At 48.5% G+C, this 19920-nt stretch overlaps 1 protein-coding gene across 3 annotated transcripts in view; it reads left to right on the top strand.

The window, feature by feature from the left end:
• The window catches only part of Ccdc57 (coiled-coil domain containing 57), a 93326-nt gene that overhangs the window by 12375 nt on the left and 61031 nt on the right, over positions 1-19920 (top strand). For all 3 annotated transcript variants that reach the window (XR_005285186.1, XM_042055022.1, XM_038328849.1), the window contains exons 4-9: positions 10887-10988; positions 11117-11274; positions 11392-11466; positions 12726-12926; positions 15950-16108; positions 19156-19318. Coding sequence is in view for 2 of the 3 variants with exons in the window: in XM_042055022.1 (XP_041910956.1) it covers positions 10887-10988; positions 11117-11274; positions 11392-11466; positions 12726-12926; positions 15950-16108; positions 19156-19318 (858 nt within the window). In the remaining variant the exon portion in view is untranslated. The remainder of the gene's footprint in view (positions 1-10886; positions 10989-11116; positions 11275-11391; positions 11467-12725; positions 12927-15949; positions 16109-19155; positions 19319-19920) is intronic.

Here is a 19920-nt window from a genome sequence, read left to right on the forward strand (position 1 = left end):
GTGATTCAGATGCCCCCCTTGTTTGGAAATTGCTCACAGACATACCCAGGAATAATGTTTACCAACTAGCTGGAAAGCCTTTAGGCCAGTCGAGCTGACCCACAAAGCTGACCATCACAAACCCACCCTCGTCAGTGTACCCCATTACACCTCTCCCCATTACTCTAAAGCACCAAAGATGTCAGGAAGGTTGTCCTTGCGCTGAGCGTGAGACAGCGGTTCTCAGCGTAACAACAGCTGTGCCCTCTTCCCAAGTACGGAAGGAAACAAATGTTGATCTGTTTTCAAGACAAGGCCTTGCAGTCGAGAGGGAGGCAGAGGCAGGCAGATCTCTGTCAGTCTGAGGCCAGCCTGGTCTACAGAGTGAGTTCCAGGCTGTTACACAGAGAAACCCTGTCTGAAGAAAAACAAAAACCAAACGAGAAGACAAGGCCTCGTTCTGCAGCCCACTCTTACCTCAGATTCGCAATTGCAGTTCTGCCCCAGCCTTCCCAGTGCCTGCACCACCGCCTCGCCCAGGTGACAGGTGACGTTTTAATTGGTGCTCATACTTCTGCTGTCCATACTTTGTCACTTTAGTCTGGACTTGGTGACGCATAGCCAACGTTATGTCACCTGACAAAGGAGTAGAAGACAGAATAAGGTGCCTTTTCTTTTTTCTCTCTTTCTTTGTTTGTTTGTTTTGGGGTTTTGGTTTTTCGCTCAGGGTTTCTCTGTAGCTTTGGAGCCGTCCTGGAACTAGTTCTTGTGAACTCACAGAGATTCATCTACCTCTGCCTCTCGAGTGCTGGGATTAAAGGCGTGCGCCATTGCCACCTGGCTTCTTTTTTCTTTTTTAAAAATCTTATGTGTATAAGTGTTTTGGACCACTTGTGTGCCCACAGAGGCCAGAAGAGGGCATTAAGCCTTCAACCGCCATTGCAGATGTTTGTGAGCCACCATGTGGTTGCAGGGAATCAAACCCGGGTCCCCTGGAAGAGCAGCCAGTGCTCGCAACCACTGAGCCCTCTCTGAAGCTCAAGGTGCCTTATTTCAACACTTCTGTTTATGTAGAAAACAAAGGACAAATGGAAAAAACTCTGATTTCTTTTTCAGTTAAATTGTTAGAAAACTTAAAGATAGCTTACTTTTTAAAAATGACAGCAGTTTTGTATAGACCCCTAAAAGTTGGTGCCACTGCAGAGATTTCCGTCTCATCCTCCAGGTGAGAAAGGCCCTGATAGAGGCAGTGGCAGGTGGAGTCCAGGAAGAGGAAAGGGAGGTAAAGTGGTGGCTTTGGAGGGAGTCGAGGAAGTAGTGACTTTAGAAACAACAGTGACTCGCTCTCCCACGGTATAGAAATCTGTGTCCCGAGCGACCTTGAAGATGTAATTCAGTCTCCTGCAAGAACAAGGGGAGGCTGGGGCAACCCCAGCACTCGGGAGGCAGAGGCAGGAGGATCTCTGTGAGTTTGAGGCCAGCCTGGTCTACAGAATGAGTTCCAGGACAGCCAGGGCTACACGATGAGACTTTGTCTTGGAAAATCAAAACCAAAACAACCAAAACCCCAACAAGTGGACAACAGCAGTAGATTCTGCTTTAGAAAAGCATAAACAAACATTTTGTTTGTTTGTTGTTTCTGTTTTGTTTTTCGAGACAGTTTCTCAGTTCAGTTCTAGCTGTCTGAGAACTTGCTTTATAGACCAGGCTGACCTCAAATTTATACAGATCTGCCTGCTTCTGCCTCCTGAGTGCTGGGATTAAAGGTATGCACCAACACCTCCTGGGTAAACTTTTGGCATTTTATACAGAGCCTAACAATCTGTAAATGCTCAATAAAGGAACATGTATTTTCACTAAAAATATTTTTGAATTTAAAAATAAAATGTCATTTCTTGTATTTTTTAAAAAAAGAAATTAATACTATTCTACCATGTCTGGCTCTACTGACTATAATCAGAGAATGTTACTAGAGATGCCCCCGGATCTTCTTAGCCTCCATTGTGGCTAGAGATGCCCCGGATCTTCCTGACCTCCATTGTGGCTAGAGTTGCCCCGGATCTTCCTAGCCTCCACTATGGCGTGATCATCCAGTCCTCCTTGGTAGTCTGGGGTGCTCACCTCAGTTAACGCATAGCGTAATCAGTGCCATGGCGCCTTCCTTCACCCGTTGACTCTATCGGCTTGAGGGCCCCAAATGATAGACAGCATCTGAGCTGTCCAGTGGGGCCACTGTAGAGTTCCTGATAGAAGAGTTTCCCTCTCTGAAATCAAGGCTTCTAGGACAGCAGAGCAGAGCGTCCTGGGCACTAGAGGTGATAGTAATACAATTCTTAATTCTACCCTCAGTTCCTGGGCCCATGACTGGTCTCCATGGTTTTCGAATTCCAATTCAGAGTAGACTCAACTTTCTAAACAACCTTATTTCAGCCCAGAAACTAATGCCACCCAACTGGTACTGTGCTTTAATCTCAAAAGACCATTTCACTGCTTAGTCAAGCCTGATGAGACCATGGTAAAACCCTAATCTAACAGTCATAAGCTCACTGAACACTTCTTTGGCTGTGTGAGTCCTTGCTCAAAAGCCATGCTCTGTGGCTACCCTTCCTGTGGATGAGGCATCCTGTGGTCCATACAGCGCAGTACTGATAGGCGCATTCCGTGCTGGGAAAGCCACACTCAGAACAAATGTCTGTTCTCATAAGGATGCAATGATGCAGCGATTCGATGTCACCAGCCTGTCCCCGGGCCTCAGGCTGGTCATCCAGGGACTGCTGCCATAGTGTAGCTCAGTCTTGGTTTTGTTGCTGGCAGATGGGCACTTAGCAGTAGCCACAGCCAGGTCAGCCTTGCTAAGTGAGAAGTCTGTGTTACTGAAGCCTTACATAACTCCATCCCTGCCACCATGGCCACATTCATGAATTCATTGGGCAATTATAGGGGTAACTGAGGAAAGAGGACGAGAACAAAGAGACTGAGATTGTTTACTGTCTACAGAGCAGATCACTAAAATCCTCTGCTGAGGTCACGAGAGATCTGTCCACACTCTTCCTCAGTTGTCTTTCTCACCAGTATTCAAGTCCTTCCCAGGAGCCAACCATCCAGACAAGCCACTGGCTACAGCACATGAATCAGTATATAATCGTATATTTGCCTATTTTTGTTTCTTTCAAACAAAATGTACCATTGGGTTCATTGCCCAAAGTTCTGCCTACTAAGAAGGGCAATTGTCCTTCAGGAATGTTCTAGGGTGGGCCTGTATATTACAGCCTTGTACCCTCAGGTGGTGCCTGTCTTAATCTTCCTCCATGAACTGCTTGTTCACGTGGCCTGAGGCCACAGAGGCTGCGAGAAGAAGGCCCAGCAGCAGGAGTGAGAGCAGGAGCCTTTGTGATCTTGGGTCTGCTTACGTCCAGTCCTGCAGATAACAGTTTTCCTTGTTTTCCTTACAGTGTATTGCAGCAAATACCGAACGATAGCTTAGTGGATCAGATGATGAACCCCAGCTAGAGTCACATGGTAAATTGAGGGCTTATGGCCAAGTGTTCAGTTTATACAAGACCCAGTGGCTGGGGCTGGAGAGATGGCTCAGTGGTTAAGAGCATTGCCTGCTCTTCCAAAGGTCCTGAGTTCAATTCCCAGCAACCACATGGTGGCTCACAACCATCTGTAATGAGATCTGGTGCCCTCTTCAGGCCTGCAAGCATACACACAGACAGAACATTGTATACATAATAAATAAATAAATAAATAAATAAATAAATAAATAAAAGACCCAGTGGCTGACCAAAAGTTTTCTCACAAAAAGGATCTAGAAGCCAGGCCTAGTGGTGCACATCTTTAATCCCAGCAGAGGTAGGTGAATCTCTGTGATTCCAGGCCAGCCTGCACCACCCAGGGCCTCAGTGAGCTGAGATGCAGGGAGAGCATAGCCTGAGGATTTACTCACAGGGTCCACGTTCAGTGGTGCTGCTGCTACTGTGCCCATGATGGTGGACAGGGTCTCCTTCACTTCTGTTAGAAGCTGGGCCCTTCACGTAATGGCATCATCCACAGTGTGCAGAACAGACTCACGTGCTCCTCATAGCAGATGCAGTTGATTCCCAGCCACACATCTTGCTTTTAGAATCGTGTTTGAGACACTGGAGAAGCTGAAGCCAGAAGTCAGCCTTGCTGCCTCCACATCTGCCCTTTCCCAGAGTGCGAGACTGTGAAAGCTGTTTTGATCTGTTTGCTTCTGGCCTTCGTTACTTTTCTGTTGTGAAAGGCCACCGTGGCCAAGGCAGCTCACAAAAGAAAGCGTTTCATTGGGGCCCTGCTTACAGTTGCAGAGGGCGAGACCATGATCCTCACGGTGGGAAGCATGGTAGCAAGCAGGTAGGCAGGCATGGTGCTGGGCAGTGGCTGAGAGCTTACATTTAATCCACAAGCACTAGGCAAAGAAAGACTGGACTCAAAACCCACCCCCAGTGATGCCTCCTCCAACAAAGCCACACCTCCTAATCCTTCCCAAACAGTTCCATCAACTAGGTAGGAACTAAATACTCAAATATAAGAGCCCATGGGGCCATTTTCATTCAAACCACCACATTTCTTAACCCCTGGCTAAGGGTGCCTTTGGCAAGATATGTAGAGGTATATGGGCACCTGCATAGAACCAGCTGTGTCCTGGGCAGTGAGAAGAGCAGTTCTCGAGACCTTCAACCTGGAAGTGGAGTCCACTGTCACTCTTCACTGCCTCTGGGGATGAATGCTCAGGACTTGCTTGTAATCTACTAGGAATGGCCCTCAGAGCACTCCTTTTAGGGACCAAGAACTTTGTCCATTGTGGGAGGGTTTGACTTTCAAAACAGCCAGGAGTCTTACACATTAAGTCAGAGCCAGAAATATGTGGCCAAGAAAAGACTAATTGGCTGGGTGGTGGTGGTGTGCGCCTGTAATTCCCGTACTCGGGAGGCAGAGGCAGGAGGATCTCTGTGAGCTCAAAGCCAACCTGGTCTACAGAGTGAGTTCTAGGACAGCCAGGGATACACAGAGAAACTGTCTCAAAAAACCAACAAGAAAAAAAGACTAATTGTACCAGATGTGATGGCAGTCTTAATTCTTGGGAGACTGAGGCAGGAGGGTCACCATGAGTTCATAGGCCAACTTGGGCTACAGAATGAGACTCTGACTCAGAAAGTTAATAACCACCCAAAACAGCTAAACAACCATGATGTGTAAGAAATGACCCATTTTTTATGGTACCAGAGCCACGAAAGCAATATGAGAGGGGCTTTAGTCAAGAAGGGCTTCAGCAGGAAAGGCTGGTAAGTAGTTGGTTTGCACAGATTCAGCAGAATGCACGCGGGATCCTTTCTACATCAGAGAGCTTGGGTTCTGTTGTCTCCAGTGGCGTCCCTATCTCAGGAAGAAGAAACTGGCATATCTGCTGCAGGAGGGTTGGGAAGGTCTGCCTGGTGTGGGCTGGAATAGTCAGCCCAGCCTGGTGTGGCCCGGAGCAGTCTTGGCACTTGGGGTCAGGCCACAGTCTCACGTGTTGCCAGCCGTAGAACTGATTCAGTGAGACAGTGGTTTTTCTCTGCTGGCATAACTGGATACCAACATGTAGAAGAAGGAAAATAGACCCATATCTATCACCATGCACAAAACTCAAGTCCAAATGGATCAAAGACCACAACATAAAGCCAGCCACACTGAACCTTATAGAAGAGAAAGTGGGAAATACACTTGAACACATTGGCACAGGAGACCACTTCCTAAATAGAACCCCAGCAGCACAAACACTGAGAGAAACAATTAGTAAATGGGGACATCCTGAAAATGAAAAGCTTCTGTAAAGCAAAGGACACAGTCAGCAAGACAAAATGGCAGCTTACAGAATGGGAAAAGATCTTCACCAACCCTACATCAGACAGAGGTCTGATCTCCAAAATATACAAAGAGCTCAAGAAATTGGATACCCAAAGAACACATAATCCAATAAAAAAAAAATGGGTACAGACCTAAACAGAGAACTCTCAACAGAGAAATCTAAAATGGCTGAAAGACACTTAAGGAAATGTTCAACATCCTTAGTCATCAGAGAAATGCAAATCAAAACAACTCTGAGATTCCATCTTACACCTGTAAGAATGGCCAAGATCAAAAACACTGATGACAACTTATGCTGGAGAGGTTGTGGGGAAAAGGAAATACTTCTGCATTGCTGGTGGGAATGCAAGCTGGTACAACCCCTTTGGATGTCAGTGTGGTGATTTCTCAGAAAATTAGGAAACAGCCTTTCTCAAGACCCAGCAATACCACTTTTGGGTATATATCCAAAGGACGCTCAATCGTGCCACAAGGACATGTGCTCAACTATGTTCATAGCAGCATTGTTTGTCATAGCCAGAACCTGGAAACAACCTAAATGCTCCTCTACCGAAGAATGGATAAGGAAAATGTGGTACATTTACACAATGGATTACTACACAGCAGAAAGAAAAATAACGACATCTTGAATTTTGCAGGAAAATGGATGGAGCTAGAAAACATTATTTTGAGTGAGGTAACCCAGACACAGAAAGACAATTATCACATGTACTCACTCATAGGTGGTTTTTAAACATAAAGCATAGAAAGCCAGTCTACAAACCACAATCCCAGAGAACTTAGACAAAAATGTGGACACTAAGAGAGACTTACATAGGTCTAATCTACATGGGAAGTAGAAAGTAGAAAAAGACAAGATCTCCTGAGTAAATTGGGATCATGGGGACCTTGGGGAGGATTGAAGGGGGAGGGGAGAGGCAGGGAGGGGAGCAGAGAAAAATGTAGAACTCAATAAATATCAATTAAAAAACTGAGATAAAAGCAATGATTTTTCTCTTATAAAGTGAAACAAACTGATGGCTGGGAACTGGCCTGCTGACCTTCATCACATACCGTGCGCAGAGAAAATCTTCCTTCTTGTCGGTTAGTCACAGAGTCACAAGACATTGAAGGAAATTTACCCATTCATTTCTGAAATGTTTCTGAATGCATGCTGCATGCTGGTAGCTCTCTAGACTCTGGGTCGGGCATGAATACCTGGCATAGCTAGATTGCCTGCCCTCACAGAGCAAAGAACATCCCTGGAGCAGTTAACTACCTGAGCGAGATCTGAGCCTTCCGGCAGTGGTCAAAGGGGAGGGTCAGGTGTGGGGTGTGGTTGGATTTGCCTTTCAGGTAGAGTGAGCAGTCAAGAAGAGCCATTAGGCTTTGGGAACGGGGTGGGGAGTTCAGCAGGGGGAGGACAAGCACCTGCCTGTGTGCACAGGGATACCTAGCGACTAGAGTTCATGTTCATGTGAGGAATGAAGGTTGGCCTGCAGGGCCTTGTAGGAACCTGGGCAGCATGGGGAACCTGGGCTTCTGTACAGAGCACTGACAAGATTGAGGATCTCTGGTCCAGAAGTGGGAGAAGTCAGCAGGCTGATGGGACATGCCTGGGCAGTAGGCCATAGTGGATGAGAACAGGCCAGCTTTCGATATGCTTAGAGGGGAGCCCGTGGGACATCTGACGCAGCTGCTGAAGAGGCGGTTGCCACAGACGCCTTAGTTTGGTCTGAGCACACAGGGTGACTGCTAGTTGTTGAGACAAGGGCACAGCAGGACAGTGAGAGGCTGGACAAGTCTGCGTGGCATGTTGACCAGCAGGACCAGAAGGTGGCAGCACTGGCTCGCTGTTGCATGCAGAGAACTGGATTCCTGTTCTCTGGTAGCCACAGCCTGCAGAACTTCCCTTGTGGGTTTTGTCCAGAAAAAAACAATGTTTCATGATTTGTGGGTTTGCTGCCATTGGTTAGTTGGCTGGTTTTGGTGTGGATCTTTTGAGAGAGGTTCCTACCATGTAGCCCAGGCTGGCTAGAGCTTGTCTGTCTTTGCCTCCCAAGTTCGGGAGGTTACGGGTATATTCCACCAACTCACCTCCCACCTTTCCCTCCCTCTTTCCCTCCATCCCCTCTTACCTCTCTTCCCCCCACCCCCTTTCTCTCCCTTCTTCCTTCCTTCCTTTTTTGTTTGTTTCTAAGCTTAGAACAGAATCCAGGGCATCATACACTGCAGGCAAGCTTCCTACCACTAAACGATATCCCCATGATTCTGTAATTTATAATGATTGTAATATTCTGATTCCAGTAAGGTTGCTCATGTGACCATTCATATTTCACATTTACCTTTCAAGGGACTGAAAACCTGAAATGTGATTTTTCAGTCATGCTTTCTACAGCTTCCTAAGCAGGTACGTGAGCAGCCGCAGGTGCAGCATTCATGGTGCGCACATTTGTATGGGGCCTGTCTGCACAGGCTGGCGGTGTGCAGGCTGGGGCAGCTCCCTCGCAGCTGCGTCTGTACCCCCTCAGCCCTGCTTTCAGAGCCAGAGTCTGGCGGTGGGCAGGGCAGGGCCCAGGTCTAAAGGGGCTCACAAGTTCCCAAGCGCGCAGTCCTCCCAGGGGCAAGAATGAGGTGAAGGATGACCGACACTAGGTAGTAGAGAAATTAGGCTGTTGTGGATTACTGGTAGCTGGAGCATCTGAACACTCTCATCAGCCAAGGACCCCATGGCTGACCTCATCATGTCAGAGTAATGAGAAGATGTGCATCATGTGTGTGCTGCCCTGACGGCAGCAGCTGTGCAGCCCGCATGTGTGTGCTGCCCTGACGGCAGCAACTGTGCAGCCCGCACGTGTGTGCTGCCCTGACGGCAGCAGCTGTGCAGCCCGCACGTGTGTGCTACCCTGACGGCAGCAACTGTGCAGCCCGCATGTGTGTGCTGCCCTGACGGCAGCAACTGTGCAGCCCGCATGTGTGTGCTACCCTGACAGCAGCAACTGTGCAGCCCGCATGTGTGTGCTGCCCTGACGGCAGCAGCTGTGCAGCCCGCATGTGTGTGCTGCCCTGACGGCAGCAGCTGTGCAGCCTGCACGTGTGTGCTACCCTGACGGCAGCAACTGTGCAGCCCGCACGTGTGTGCTGCCCTGACGGCAGCAACTGTGCAGTCCGCCTGCTGACCCAACTGAGGGAGCCACACCAGCCCCTTTGGGGGCGGCACCCATGAGCCGTTCATCCCTAAAAGAGAGGCTTTTTTTTTTTTTTTCGAGACAGGGTTTCTCTGTAGCTTTGGAGCCTGTCCTGGAACTAGCTCTTGTAGACCAGGCTGGCCTCGAACTCAGAGATCTGCCTGCTTCTGCCTCCCGAGTGCTGGGATTAAAGGCGTGCGCCACCACTACCCCATTTAACTGAGAATTTTTTATGTAGCTTGATATATATTGGTATATGTATATAAAATAGAAATACAAATCACACAATTACTGGTAATAAATCATAGATAAAGTTAATTTAAAATCTTTTTTGGCTGGCAAGATGGTTCATTGAGTAAAAGCACTTGCTGCCAAGCCTGCCAACCTGATTTCTGTCCCTAGAACTCACGTGGTAGAAGCAGAGAGCCAACTCCAGCAAGTTATCCTCTGACCTCCCCACAAGTGTGCACATGTGCAGACACACACACATATAAGTGGATAAATGTGAAGAAATAAAACATTCTTTGGGCACCAGGCATGGCAGTGCACACCTTTAATCCTAGCACCTGAGAGGCACAGGCAGGTGGATCTCTGAATCCAAGGTCAGCCTGGTCTAAACAGCGAGTTACTGGGGCTGGAGAGATGGCTCAGCAATGAAGAGCTTTGGCTGCTCTTCCGGAGGAGCTGGGTCCAATTCTTAGCACCTACATGGGGGCTAAAAACTGTAACTCAAGCCAGGCAGTGGTGGCGCACGCCTTTAATCCCAGCACTCAGGAGGCAGAGGCAGGCGGATCTCTGTGAGTTCGAGGCCAGCCTGGTCTACAAGAGCTAGTTCCAGGACAGGCTCTAAAAAAGCTTCAGAGAAACCCTGTCTCGAAAAACCAAAAAAAAAAAAAAAGAAAAAAAAAAAAAACTGTAACTCAAGTTCCATTGGATCTGATGCAAGCAAGCCCAAGACACTCATGCAGTGCGCAGGCATACATATAGGCAAAACACTCATACATATTAAAAGAATTAATTACATAGTAAGTTCCAGGCCAGGCAGTGCTACACAGTAAGACCCTACCAAAAGCAAAGACAAAGAAAACTTTAATTTACATTTAATGTGACCATTTATTAACAAAGAAATCAAATTTGCCTACTAATGAATTGAATGTGCTTGTTTATTTTTACATAAACGGTTAAATCTTGGCCGACTACTTGATACTGTAGAACATCAAACATCTTCAAGTTTTTCAGAGCTGGTTGATATTTTGGTATCAATGATGAGAAGATTGCTTTACATAAATATAGTGCAAAGTGATAGAAGTTTGTCCGTGGTCTGAGGGATGTTTCGGTGGTTTAGAGCAGAAGTCCCAGGTTCAGTTCCCAGCATCCATGTGGCAGCTCACAACTACCTGTAACTCCAGTTCTAGGGAATCTGATGCCGTCTTCTGGCCTCCAAGGGCACCAGGCACACTTGTGGTGCAGACATACATGCAGGCAAATGACATATATACAAGCAAAATATGTATATGTGAAACAGCTCTGACTGTCCTGGAAGTAAACCAGGCTGGCCTCAAACTCAGAGATCCTCCTGCCTCTGCCTTCCAAGTACTAGGACTAAAGGCGTGCACCACTACTACCCGGACAGACAGAAACTTTTAAAATTAAGTGTTCTAACGTAATAAAAACCAAAGGTCTGTAAAGATACATACTAAAGAACGGTGGCAGGAAAACATGGAGCCTTTTTATCGGTAGGTAACTGTTGTGCGTGCAGAACAGCAAACTTTGTGTGTACTATAAAGACACTACCGACCGTGGTCTGGAGCCTGAGCCAGGGTGCCTGAGGCCGCTGCCTCCTCACTCCCGACTTGCTTGTTCCAGGAGCTGCTGCTGGAGTTTGAGTCTGAGATGCAGAGACGGGAACACGAGTTCCAGCTGAGGGCAGATGACATGAGCAATGTGGTCTTGGCCCATGAGCTCAAGGTAACTGTCCCTGCCGGGGCTTTCGCGGGCTTTCCAGCTCTCCGGTTCACGGTCGCTAGCTTTGATCTGAGCTGCGGAGCACCTCAGCATCCCCCCACAGCTGCTCCCCTGGACCTCCCATCTCCTAGGTGAAGCTACTGAACAAAGAGCTGCAGGCTCTGAGAGAAGCTGGGGCACAGGCCACAGAGAGTCTGCAGAAGGCAGAGGCAGAACACATGGAGTTGGAGAGGAGGCTCCAGGGCCATGCCCTGGAGCTCCAGAATCTGGAGGCCGTGAAGGATGCTCGGTGCGTGGGTTCTCCTCCCAAGGGCTAGATCCTGGTAGCCCTGCCCTCCTAGCTTATGCCAGCTCTTGGCTTCGGCCTCTTCTGTAGATGCTCTTTATTGACACGGTTTTTGTTTAGGATAAAGGACTTGGAGGAGAAGCTTCACTCTGTACAGCTGGCCAGTAAGAGAGCCGAGGACACCATCAGGAGGAAGTGAGTGTTTGTGCCTGGGTGGGGCCTCTGGAAGAGTCTGGGTTGTAGTCACTGGCGACAAGGGCCCTGTGACGGGTAGCCTGTGCTCACGTGATGCTCTGGCTTCGTGCTCTACTTCCTCAGAGAGAGTTAGACTTTCAACATCTCAAAACTTAAAATGCTTTAAGGGCCAGGACTCCAGGTCATTGGTAAAGCACAAGCTTAGCATGCCTGAAATTCTGAATCTACTCTCCAGTGCCAAAATAGGCTTTTAAAAGTATAGCCTGAGTTAAACGTTAACTTTTATGGGTGAATGAGCTTGCTCTGTACACAAAATCTTTGCCACCATAGCGAGCGAGTGGCCAGAGTTCCCTCTCTGGAATCCATGCGGTTAAAGAAGAGAACTGACTTAACACACATGACTTCACACACGTGACTTCACACAATGCCCACCACTAAATAAATATTTAAAAAATTGAAAATTAACATTTAAAACTTGGATGTTTTATTAACTATAAATTTTATACTGTAGCCCCGAACTTTACCATGTTGATGCAGTCACCTCTTATTCTTGTGGATGTAGATTCTCTGAGCTCTTTTTTTTTTCCTGTGACATACCCTGTGACCAGAGTAGGTTGGGACCCAGCCAACCGCAGCAGGTGCTTCTTGTTGCCAAGGTGTCTGGGATACCCAGGAAGTAGGTGGTGTGTTGGCTCAAGGTGGAGACTTCAGCAGGGCCATTGAAGCATTGCCCCTCCCACAGGCTGTCGTGGGGTTCAGGAGGTGCTGGAAGAGCACAGTCAACAAGGTAGCTCCTTGGAGTGGGTTGGGGATGAGGTGAGAGGCCCCATGAGTGAGCTCAGCTAGAAGCTCCAGCTCTAGAGTTTTAGCCCCCAGGGCAAGAATCATTTACTTTCTCTTCCAAAGGAAACACAGTGACTGTAGTGATAACACACCATCCTAGTGGTGAGCTAAGAGTGCTCCTGTGCCCTCTGTGGGCCGTCACGGTCTCAGCGGGGAGCCAAGAGTGCTTTGTGAACTGTTTTGGTGTCTGTCTTGTGAGCTGTGGGGAGCATCCAGGAGCCTGGCATCTAAGAATAGCTGCTTACATAGGAAGAGCAAGCTCACCCCCAAGTCATTCCTGTAAAGCTGGGGTGGGCAGCTGCTGCCTGCCGCCGGCATCCTGTCGGGGACTCCTGTGGTGTGAGAGCGGATGGCAGACACTCTGGAGACCCCAGGGCACTGAGTGGACCCCGGTGGGGCCCTTCCCTGTGTTCCAGACATGAAGAGCTTGATCGTGAAGCCAGGGAGAAAGACACAGTGCTGGCAGCAGTGAAGGGCGCCCATGCAGAGCAGCTGCGAGCGCTGGAGGCCAGGGTGCTGCAGCTCCAAGCCCACTGCGAAACCCTGGAGGGGCAACTGCGCAGGGCCGAGTGGACGCGAGCTGATGATGCCAAAGAAAAGAAAGCTCTTATTGACAAGTGAGCCGCTCCCTCTGGCCTGCCTGGCCCAACAGCCCTGTGTGCCTGTGCCCTGGTCAGGCATGGGCCATTCTAGACCAAGGGAAATTGCATGCAGTAGGTGGGAGGGACTTTAGGGACTTTCTGACCATTTTTTTCTAACCATTTCTCTTAATGTTTTCTTTTTAATTATGTAGTTTTTATATTTATGATTATTTGTGGTAAAGTATACATAACAAAGTTTACCTTTAGTTTTTGCTTTTTCTAAGACAAGGTCTCATTTGATCAAAGTTAGTCCAGAACTTGCCCTATAACCTTAGTTGGCCTTGAATTTATAATCCTTGTGTGTCCACCTCCCAAGTGCCGGACTGCAAGCATGTGCCACCATGTCGGATGCCAGCCATTGACAGGACTGTTCCCGAATTCAGCGCTGGCTTCCCTCCTTCCCTAGTCTCCCAGCGGCCTCTAATCTGCTTTCTCTGTGAATCTGCTAACCCTAGGAACAGCACATGTTGTGATCGCATGGCACTTACCCTTATGTGACTGGCCTGTCGCAGAGACAGAGTCCCCACGGTGCGTTCACCCATGTTTATAGGTTGCCATTCTCTTTTAAATCACTGTGATTGTGTCAAACCATCCATCTCCAGAAGCCATGGGGGACTCAGGGGCCAGCTAGCCTGGCATAATCATTGAGCCGCAGGTCCCATTGAGAGACCTCATCCCCAAAACCAAGGCAGATGCTCCTGGGGGGTGTCACCCAGGGTCGCCCTCTGGCCTGTTGTGCGTGGATAATGCTGCTGTCAGCACAGGCGTGCAGACCTCCCTTATAGACTTTGCTCCCAACTCTTGTGGATATGAACAGAATTGGAATTTGAGGACCACACAGCTCTGGGCTTTACTTTTGTTTTGCCTTTGTTTAAGACGAGGTCTCCCTGTGTGACCTCGCTGTCCCGGAAGCCTCTGCTCTCCTCCCTCGGGCTTCCCAGTGCTCCAGTATCCAATCCAGGCCAGAGTGTTTGGGCAACCTGCTCCACCTGTGCCTCGTCAGCCGGGGACTGTTGAGACTGTTGTAACCGCTGGGCGTGCAGCCCTGCGCCCCCATCCTGGGTGGTGAGGAAATGGCCCTGGGGACACTGTGTTCAGTAGAAACATTGACGTCATGCTGTTTGCTCACACCCCCAGACTTAGTAGCTGGGTGCTGTCTTTGGGATGGTATTTCTATCTTTTTTTTTTTCTAACAGAAAATGACTGCCAAATTACATTTCTGTCAGGGAAAGAAGTAGATCTTAGAACTATGACGTTTCAGGAAATTAAAGTTAAGTATCCACATGGGCTAGCGAGATGGCTCAGTGGTCAAGAGCGCCAGCCACTCTTCCGGGGTCCGAGTTCAGTCCTCAGCACGCACATGCAGACAAAATACCCATACACGTAGGGAGCAGAGGCAGGCAGATCTCTGTGAGTTCAAGGTCAGCCTGGTCTATAGACCCTATCTCAAAAAAAAAAAAAAAAAAAAAACCCAAAACCAAATTTATGTTGAAGTTTAAAACGCTCGTTCCACGTTACTTGGTTAAGTCTAACTCTTGATCAGCCAGTGAGGTAAGAGCCAAGGCAGCCACCTCGATGAGCCAGGGATGCCCCAGCGTGCTGTGGGTGTGGGGTGTGGGTCATTGCTGTTGCTGTTTCCTGTCACTGTAGCTGCAATGCTGGGACCTCATGGAGCCTGGCTGCTTCCTGCCTCCTCTTGAAGCCTTAAACTACCTGTGTTTGCCTTTGTTTGGAGTGTTATAGCTATATAGTTATAGTTATATAATACTGGATAGCCTGGAATTCACAATGCTCCTGCCCTAGCCTCCCAAGTGCCGGAATTATATGCCACACAGCAGTTTTAACTATCCTTTAGTTTCTATCTCTTAAGTATTTTTTGCTTATTAAGGGTTATTACTACACAGACAGGGCACTGTTCTCACTTCTGGGAGTTCAGATACCATTCTCGTCTCTGTCCGGAGCATGCACTGGCATTCTGTGACAACCTCAGTGCTTAGCAGATTTCCCGCCCGGTGGGTTTGCTCAAGGACCCCTGGGTAAACATGTAGGATTAGGATAAAAACGGGTTTAGTGGTGACCCGCCTGCTTCACTTGGAATGGTCAGTGTCTACTGGTCTCCATAGTAAGGGTGCGGCAGTCGTACCCTGGCTCCTAAGCTGGGCCAAGTGCTTGGGGAGTGAGGTAGAATGTGAAGAAGAGGCTACAGTGGACACAGGTCACTGGCCAGCTGTTTCTGTGCTGATGCTGGGGATGTGGGCTAGCCTGGGCAGCAGCTTGTGGTGAGACGTGACAAGGTATGCATTTCTAGGTCTGTCTGCTCGGTACCAGATAACCAGCACAGAAGGCCAGACTGCCCAGGGTGCCTGTTTTTAGCACTCCCAAAACGTGTAGAGATGTTGGCACAGACCAGGTTTGAAACACCGATGCTGGGTTCCTTGATCGAGGGCGGCCTCACTCTGGAGTAGCTGCATGACAAGCCGCTACTCACAGTCTGCTTGATATACCTCATGGCTCCCGAGGTCTGTGCTCAGGGTGTGATCACTGCTGAATCCTGTTACAGGAGCAGAGTTGTCCCTCTGAGGAGGGATCAGCTCAATGCCTTCCCTAAAGAGGGCCTCTGTTCCTGGGGAAAATGTCTGGTTTGGGTGGCTGTCCCAGCAGTACTTTACTGCCAAGCTAATGGCGGACTCTGGAATCCTCTTGTGCTTGTCATTGAAATGTTAGGGGCTGTGTTGGGCAAAGATCAGTCACCAACAGCACTTCCTCAATCCTCGGTCCCATAGGCTGTGGATGCCGATCGCTTTTCCACTCTGCATAGTTTGGCCCTTTATAGCCAGTGTGTTAACATTTGCATGGTTGACTGCTAGATGTTTCTTACTGAGTAGAACCATGGTCTTAATGTGGGCGGCTGTGGCTTTTCTGTGAGGACTGGGCAACTGTGTGCGTTCCTCCGAGTCTATGTAGAACCTAGCTGGATTCACACACTTCTTCCCGTGCAGACTTCATGAAGACGCGGCAGCTTTGAAAGCTGCCTGGGATGCCCAGATCACTCAGATGTCCAAGGAGGCTGTCTCCAAAGACCTTCAGGTCCAGATGCTGCAGGAAGAAGAGGGGAAGCTCAAGGCACAGGTGGCCAGGTTCCAGAAGGACATAGACAGGTACTGTCCCACGGCAGGTCCTCAGGATTGGAGCTGCAGGGAGAGAAACTCGGCCCTGCCTTCTCTGGGGGAGGATCAGGAAGAGAGACGCAAGCAGATTGTGGTGGTAAAGAGAGCAGACATCCAAGCCAAGAGGGCACGCCCACACACCTTTGAGATGAAGAATCTCAGGCTTCAAGGAAAGCAGCCGAAGGGCTGGTGGGTGCTGAGGAGTGGCCACTTCCTCTGCCTTCAATACACTCCTGTTTCAGCTTTAACCCCAGCACTCTGGAAGCAGAGGCAGGCAGACTTTCCTGAGTTCAAGGACAACAGAGCATTCTGGGACAGCCAGGGCTACATAGAGAGACCCTGTCTCAAAAAAAAAAAAAAAAAAAAAAAAAAAAAAAAAAAAAAAAAAGAAAGAAAGAAAAGAAAAGAAAAGAAGGAAAGAAAACAAATATAAATTTAAAAACGTGTTCCCTATTCATTGTAAGGACTCAGGCAGATGTGAAGCGCTGTCCACGAGGCGATCTGGGTGACCACAGACACGCGCACCCTGCCCTCTAACCCAGACCCCCGCAGGTCTGCAGCCTTACTGCCCCCACTCCCATCTGCTGGCTGCCCGGACTGGGCGTCTGAGTGTGACTTTTGACTCTGGTGTCTTCATCACTGTGAGATTAGGATGCTGTGTGTTCTTTTTGATACTCAGTAGTCTTGTGATGCATGAGTTCATAGCTGCCTTTTGTTTTTTGGAAGGGGGGCAGGTTTCAAGGCAGGGTTTTCCTGTGTGACAACAGTTCCAGATGTCCGGAAACTCGCTCTTGAGACCTGGCTGGCCTCGACCTCACAGAGATCCGCCTGTGTCTGCCTCCTGAGTGCTGGGATTAAAGGCGTGCGCTACCACCCAACTAGCTGCTTGCTTGCTTTCTTTCTTTCTTTCTTTCTTTCTTTCTTTCTTTCTTTCTTTCGTTCTTTCCTTTTTTTAAAGATTTTTTTCCTCTCTGATATTTTTTCTGTTCATTTCGTTCTTTGTGTCTGTCTGTTCACTTCATCTCACTGTTGCACATTCCTGGCTCCTGTTACCTCGCTGCGTGTGCCCCTCTTGCTCACACACTGGGCATTTTAGGGCCTCCCCTTTACTCCCACCCAGCCTCACTACAGGCTTATCGGGTCTTATCTGAAAGTCTTCAGATCTTTGTGAAGATCTTTGTGAAGAACCAGCTTTTCAATTTGATTTTTTTATATTTATTTATTATGTATACAATATTCTGTCTGTCTGCAGGCCAGAAGAGGGCACTAGACCTCATTATAGATGGTTGTGAGCCACCATGTGGTTGCTGGGAATTGAACTCAGAACCTTTGGAAGAGCAGGCAATGCTCTTAACCACTGAGCCATCTCTCCAGCCCTGATTTTTTTCCAACTGTTTTGTTGTTTTCAGTTTTACTACTACTTTCTTCTCTTTCCTTTGGATTTGGTTATTTGTTCTGATTGATTCTGACAGTGGAGCCAAGATGATTTACTCTGAGACATCCTTCCTTCCATCAGATACGATTCGTGTTATAAGTTTCTTTTCAAACACAGCTTAGCTACACCCAACAAATCCTGGTGCTGTTCAGCTGAAATACTGTCTGAGTCTCCTTGTATGTTCTTCTCTGGCCAGGAGATGATCTAGTCCCAGGTTCCATTTGTCCGTGATTCTGACCTAACCTGGCCATGCATGTGAAATGCACCTTGCACAACTGATTTCCTCTGTGATCTGTTTCGTGGCTTTGGAATGTGCTCTGTCCTGTGGCTGGCTAAGTAGACCTCAACGATAAAGCATGCTCTTGTTGCAGTCTGGGCTCTGAAAATGTCATCTGAACCACTCTGGTGGCTAACAGTGTTCTTGTCCCCCATATCCTTGTGATCTGTCTACTGGTTCTGTCAATTACAGAAAAGTATAACTGTGCTTAGGCGTGGCTCCCTCTCAGCTCTGCCTTTTGCTCTGATGTGAAGTTATGTCTTTAGCTCTGATGTCAAGTGCATCTGTATTTAGAATTGTGCTGGCTGCTCACTGATCGTGCTGGGTTTTGTACCAGTATAGACAGGCCTGTTTGCCCCCTTTGTACTCACTGCTGTCTGACATGGACCCTCGGCTTCTCCTGCTCTTCCAGCTTTCGTGTTCTGGTGGCACGTGCTCCAATTTTGCCTCTCTGTTCAGGGGGTTTTTACAATACAGTCCTGGTTTGGCTGTGACACCTTCAATTCCCTGCTTGCACACTGGTTCTCTCTGCTGAGTATGGCCTCCTCCCTCCAGCACCGTTTTCTCCAGCATTTGGAGAATTTTGATATCTGCCCGTTATGTTCACCTGTCCCCAGGTGCTAGTGTTCCTCCAGGTCTCCCATAGGAAAGCTTCTCCCCGTACCTAGACGAGCCACGCTTGAGATGGGAAGACACAGAAAAGCATCATGTCAGCCCCTCATCCTGCACTCTGCCTTTGCTCTTCACGTTGAAGGGACCTCAGCAAAGAAAGTTAACATGGTGTAGTTTGATTTTTTTGCTCTTTGCTCTTTGAGGGAGCTGCCTCCCAGCTCCCAGGTAAATACACATGGAGGTTTATTCTTTCTTATGAACACCCAGCTTAACTTGACTTATTTCTAACCAGCTTTCCTTAACTTAAATTATCCCATCTGCCTTTTGCCTCTGGACTTTCACCTTTCTCTAATTCTGCATATCTTTCTTTACTTCTTACTTCATGGCTTGCTGGTGGTGGGGTGGCCGGCCCAGGAGTCCTCCTCCTTTTCTTGCTCCTCCGTCTCCTTTGCCCAGATTTTTCCTCCTCTTTATTCTCTCTGCTTGCCAGCCCCACCTATCCTTTCTCCTGCCTAGCTATTGACCATTCAGCTTTTTATTAAACCATCAGGTGTTTTAGGCAGGCAAAGTAACACAGATTCACAGAGTTAAACAAATGCAACATAAAAGAATGCAACACATCTTTGCATCATTAAAACAAATGTTCCACAGCATAAACAGATGTAGCACATCTTAAAATATTTCACAACATGGGACATTGGACTGTGTCTATAGGTACAAGCATCAACTGTCCCTGGCAGTGGAAAGGGAACAGAGGCTGGAGCGCGACCAGGTGCAGCTGGGCCTAGACTGGCAGCGCCGTTGCGATGATGTTGAGCGAGACCAGATCCAGAAATCAGAGACTTTGATCCAAGGGCTGACTAAGGCCAGAGACCAGGTGTGTTGGCTAGTTCTGGGTGTGGCGTCCATGCAGTGCTGCAGGAGATGGGTGTGGCGTCCATGCAGTGCTGCAGGAGATGGGTGTGGCGTCCATGCAGTACTGCAGGAGATGGGTGTGGCGTCCATGCAGTACTGCAGGAGATGGGTGTGGCGTCCATGCAGTACTGTAGGAGATGGGTTTGGCCCTTGCCATATTATTTTTTTAACTCAGAAAACACAAAGCCTTAAATACCAGTTAATTTATAGCAGTGAGTCACAGCCACACTGGTGCAGTGATGGGACCCTGTAATCCCAGCTGCTGGGGGTAGGGGGGAGGAAGAGGGAGGATCCCAAGTTCAAGGCCAATCTGAGTACAAATAAGTCTCTGCCCTATCCCCAAATGTATTCACTGTATGAGCTGTTTCCCGTAGCTGTGGCATGGTTTTGAGAGTGCTGAGCCGGCCCCTCCCTGACCAGGGCAAACTCAGTACCATAGCTGAACAGAAAGTCCTGCCCCACCACTAGGTGGCCCTGGCACTCTGAGTGCTGCTTGTAAGTCTTGTCTTGTGGCTGTGCGTTGGCTCCTGCTGTCCACTCTCTAACAGAAGGATGCTGGTCTCC

Source organism: Arvicola amphibius, chromosome 4, assembly GCF_903992535.2.
Source record: "Arvicola amphibius chromosome 4, mArvAmp1.2, whole genome shotgun sequence".
NCBI classification, from domain to species: Eukaryota; Metazoa; Chordata; class Mammalia; order Rodentia; family Cricetidae; genus Arvicola; species Arvicola amphibius.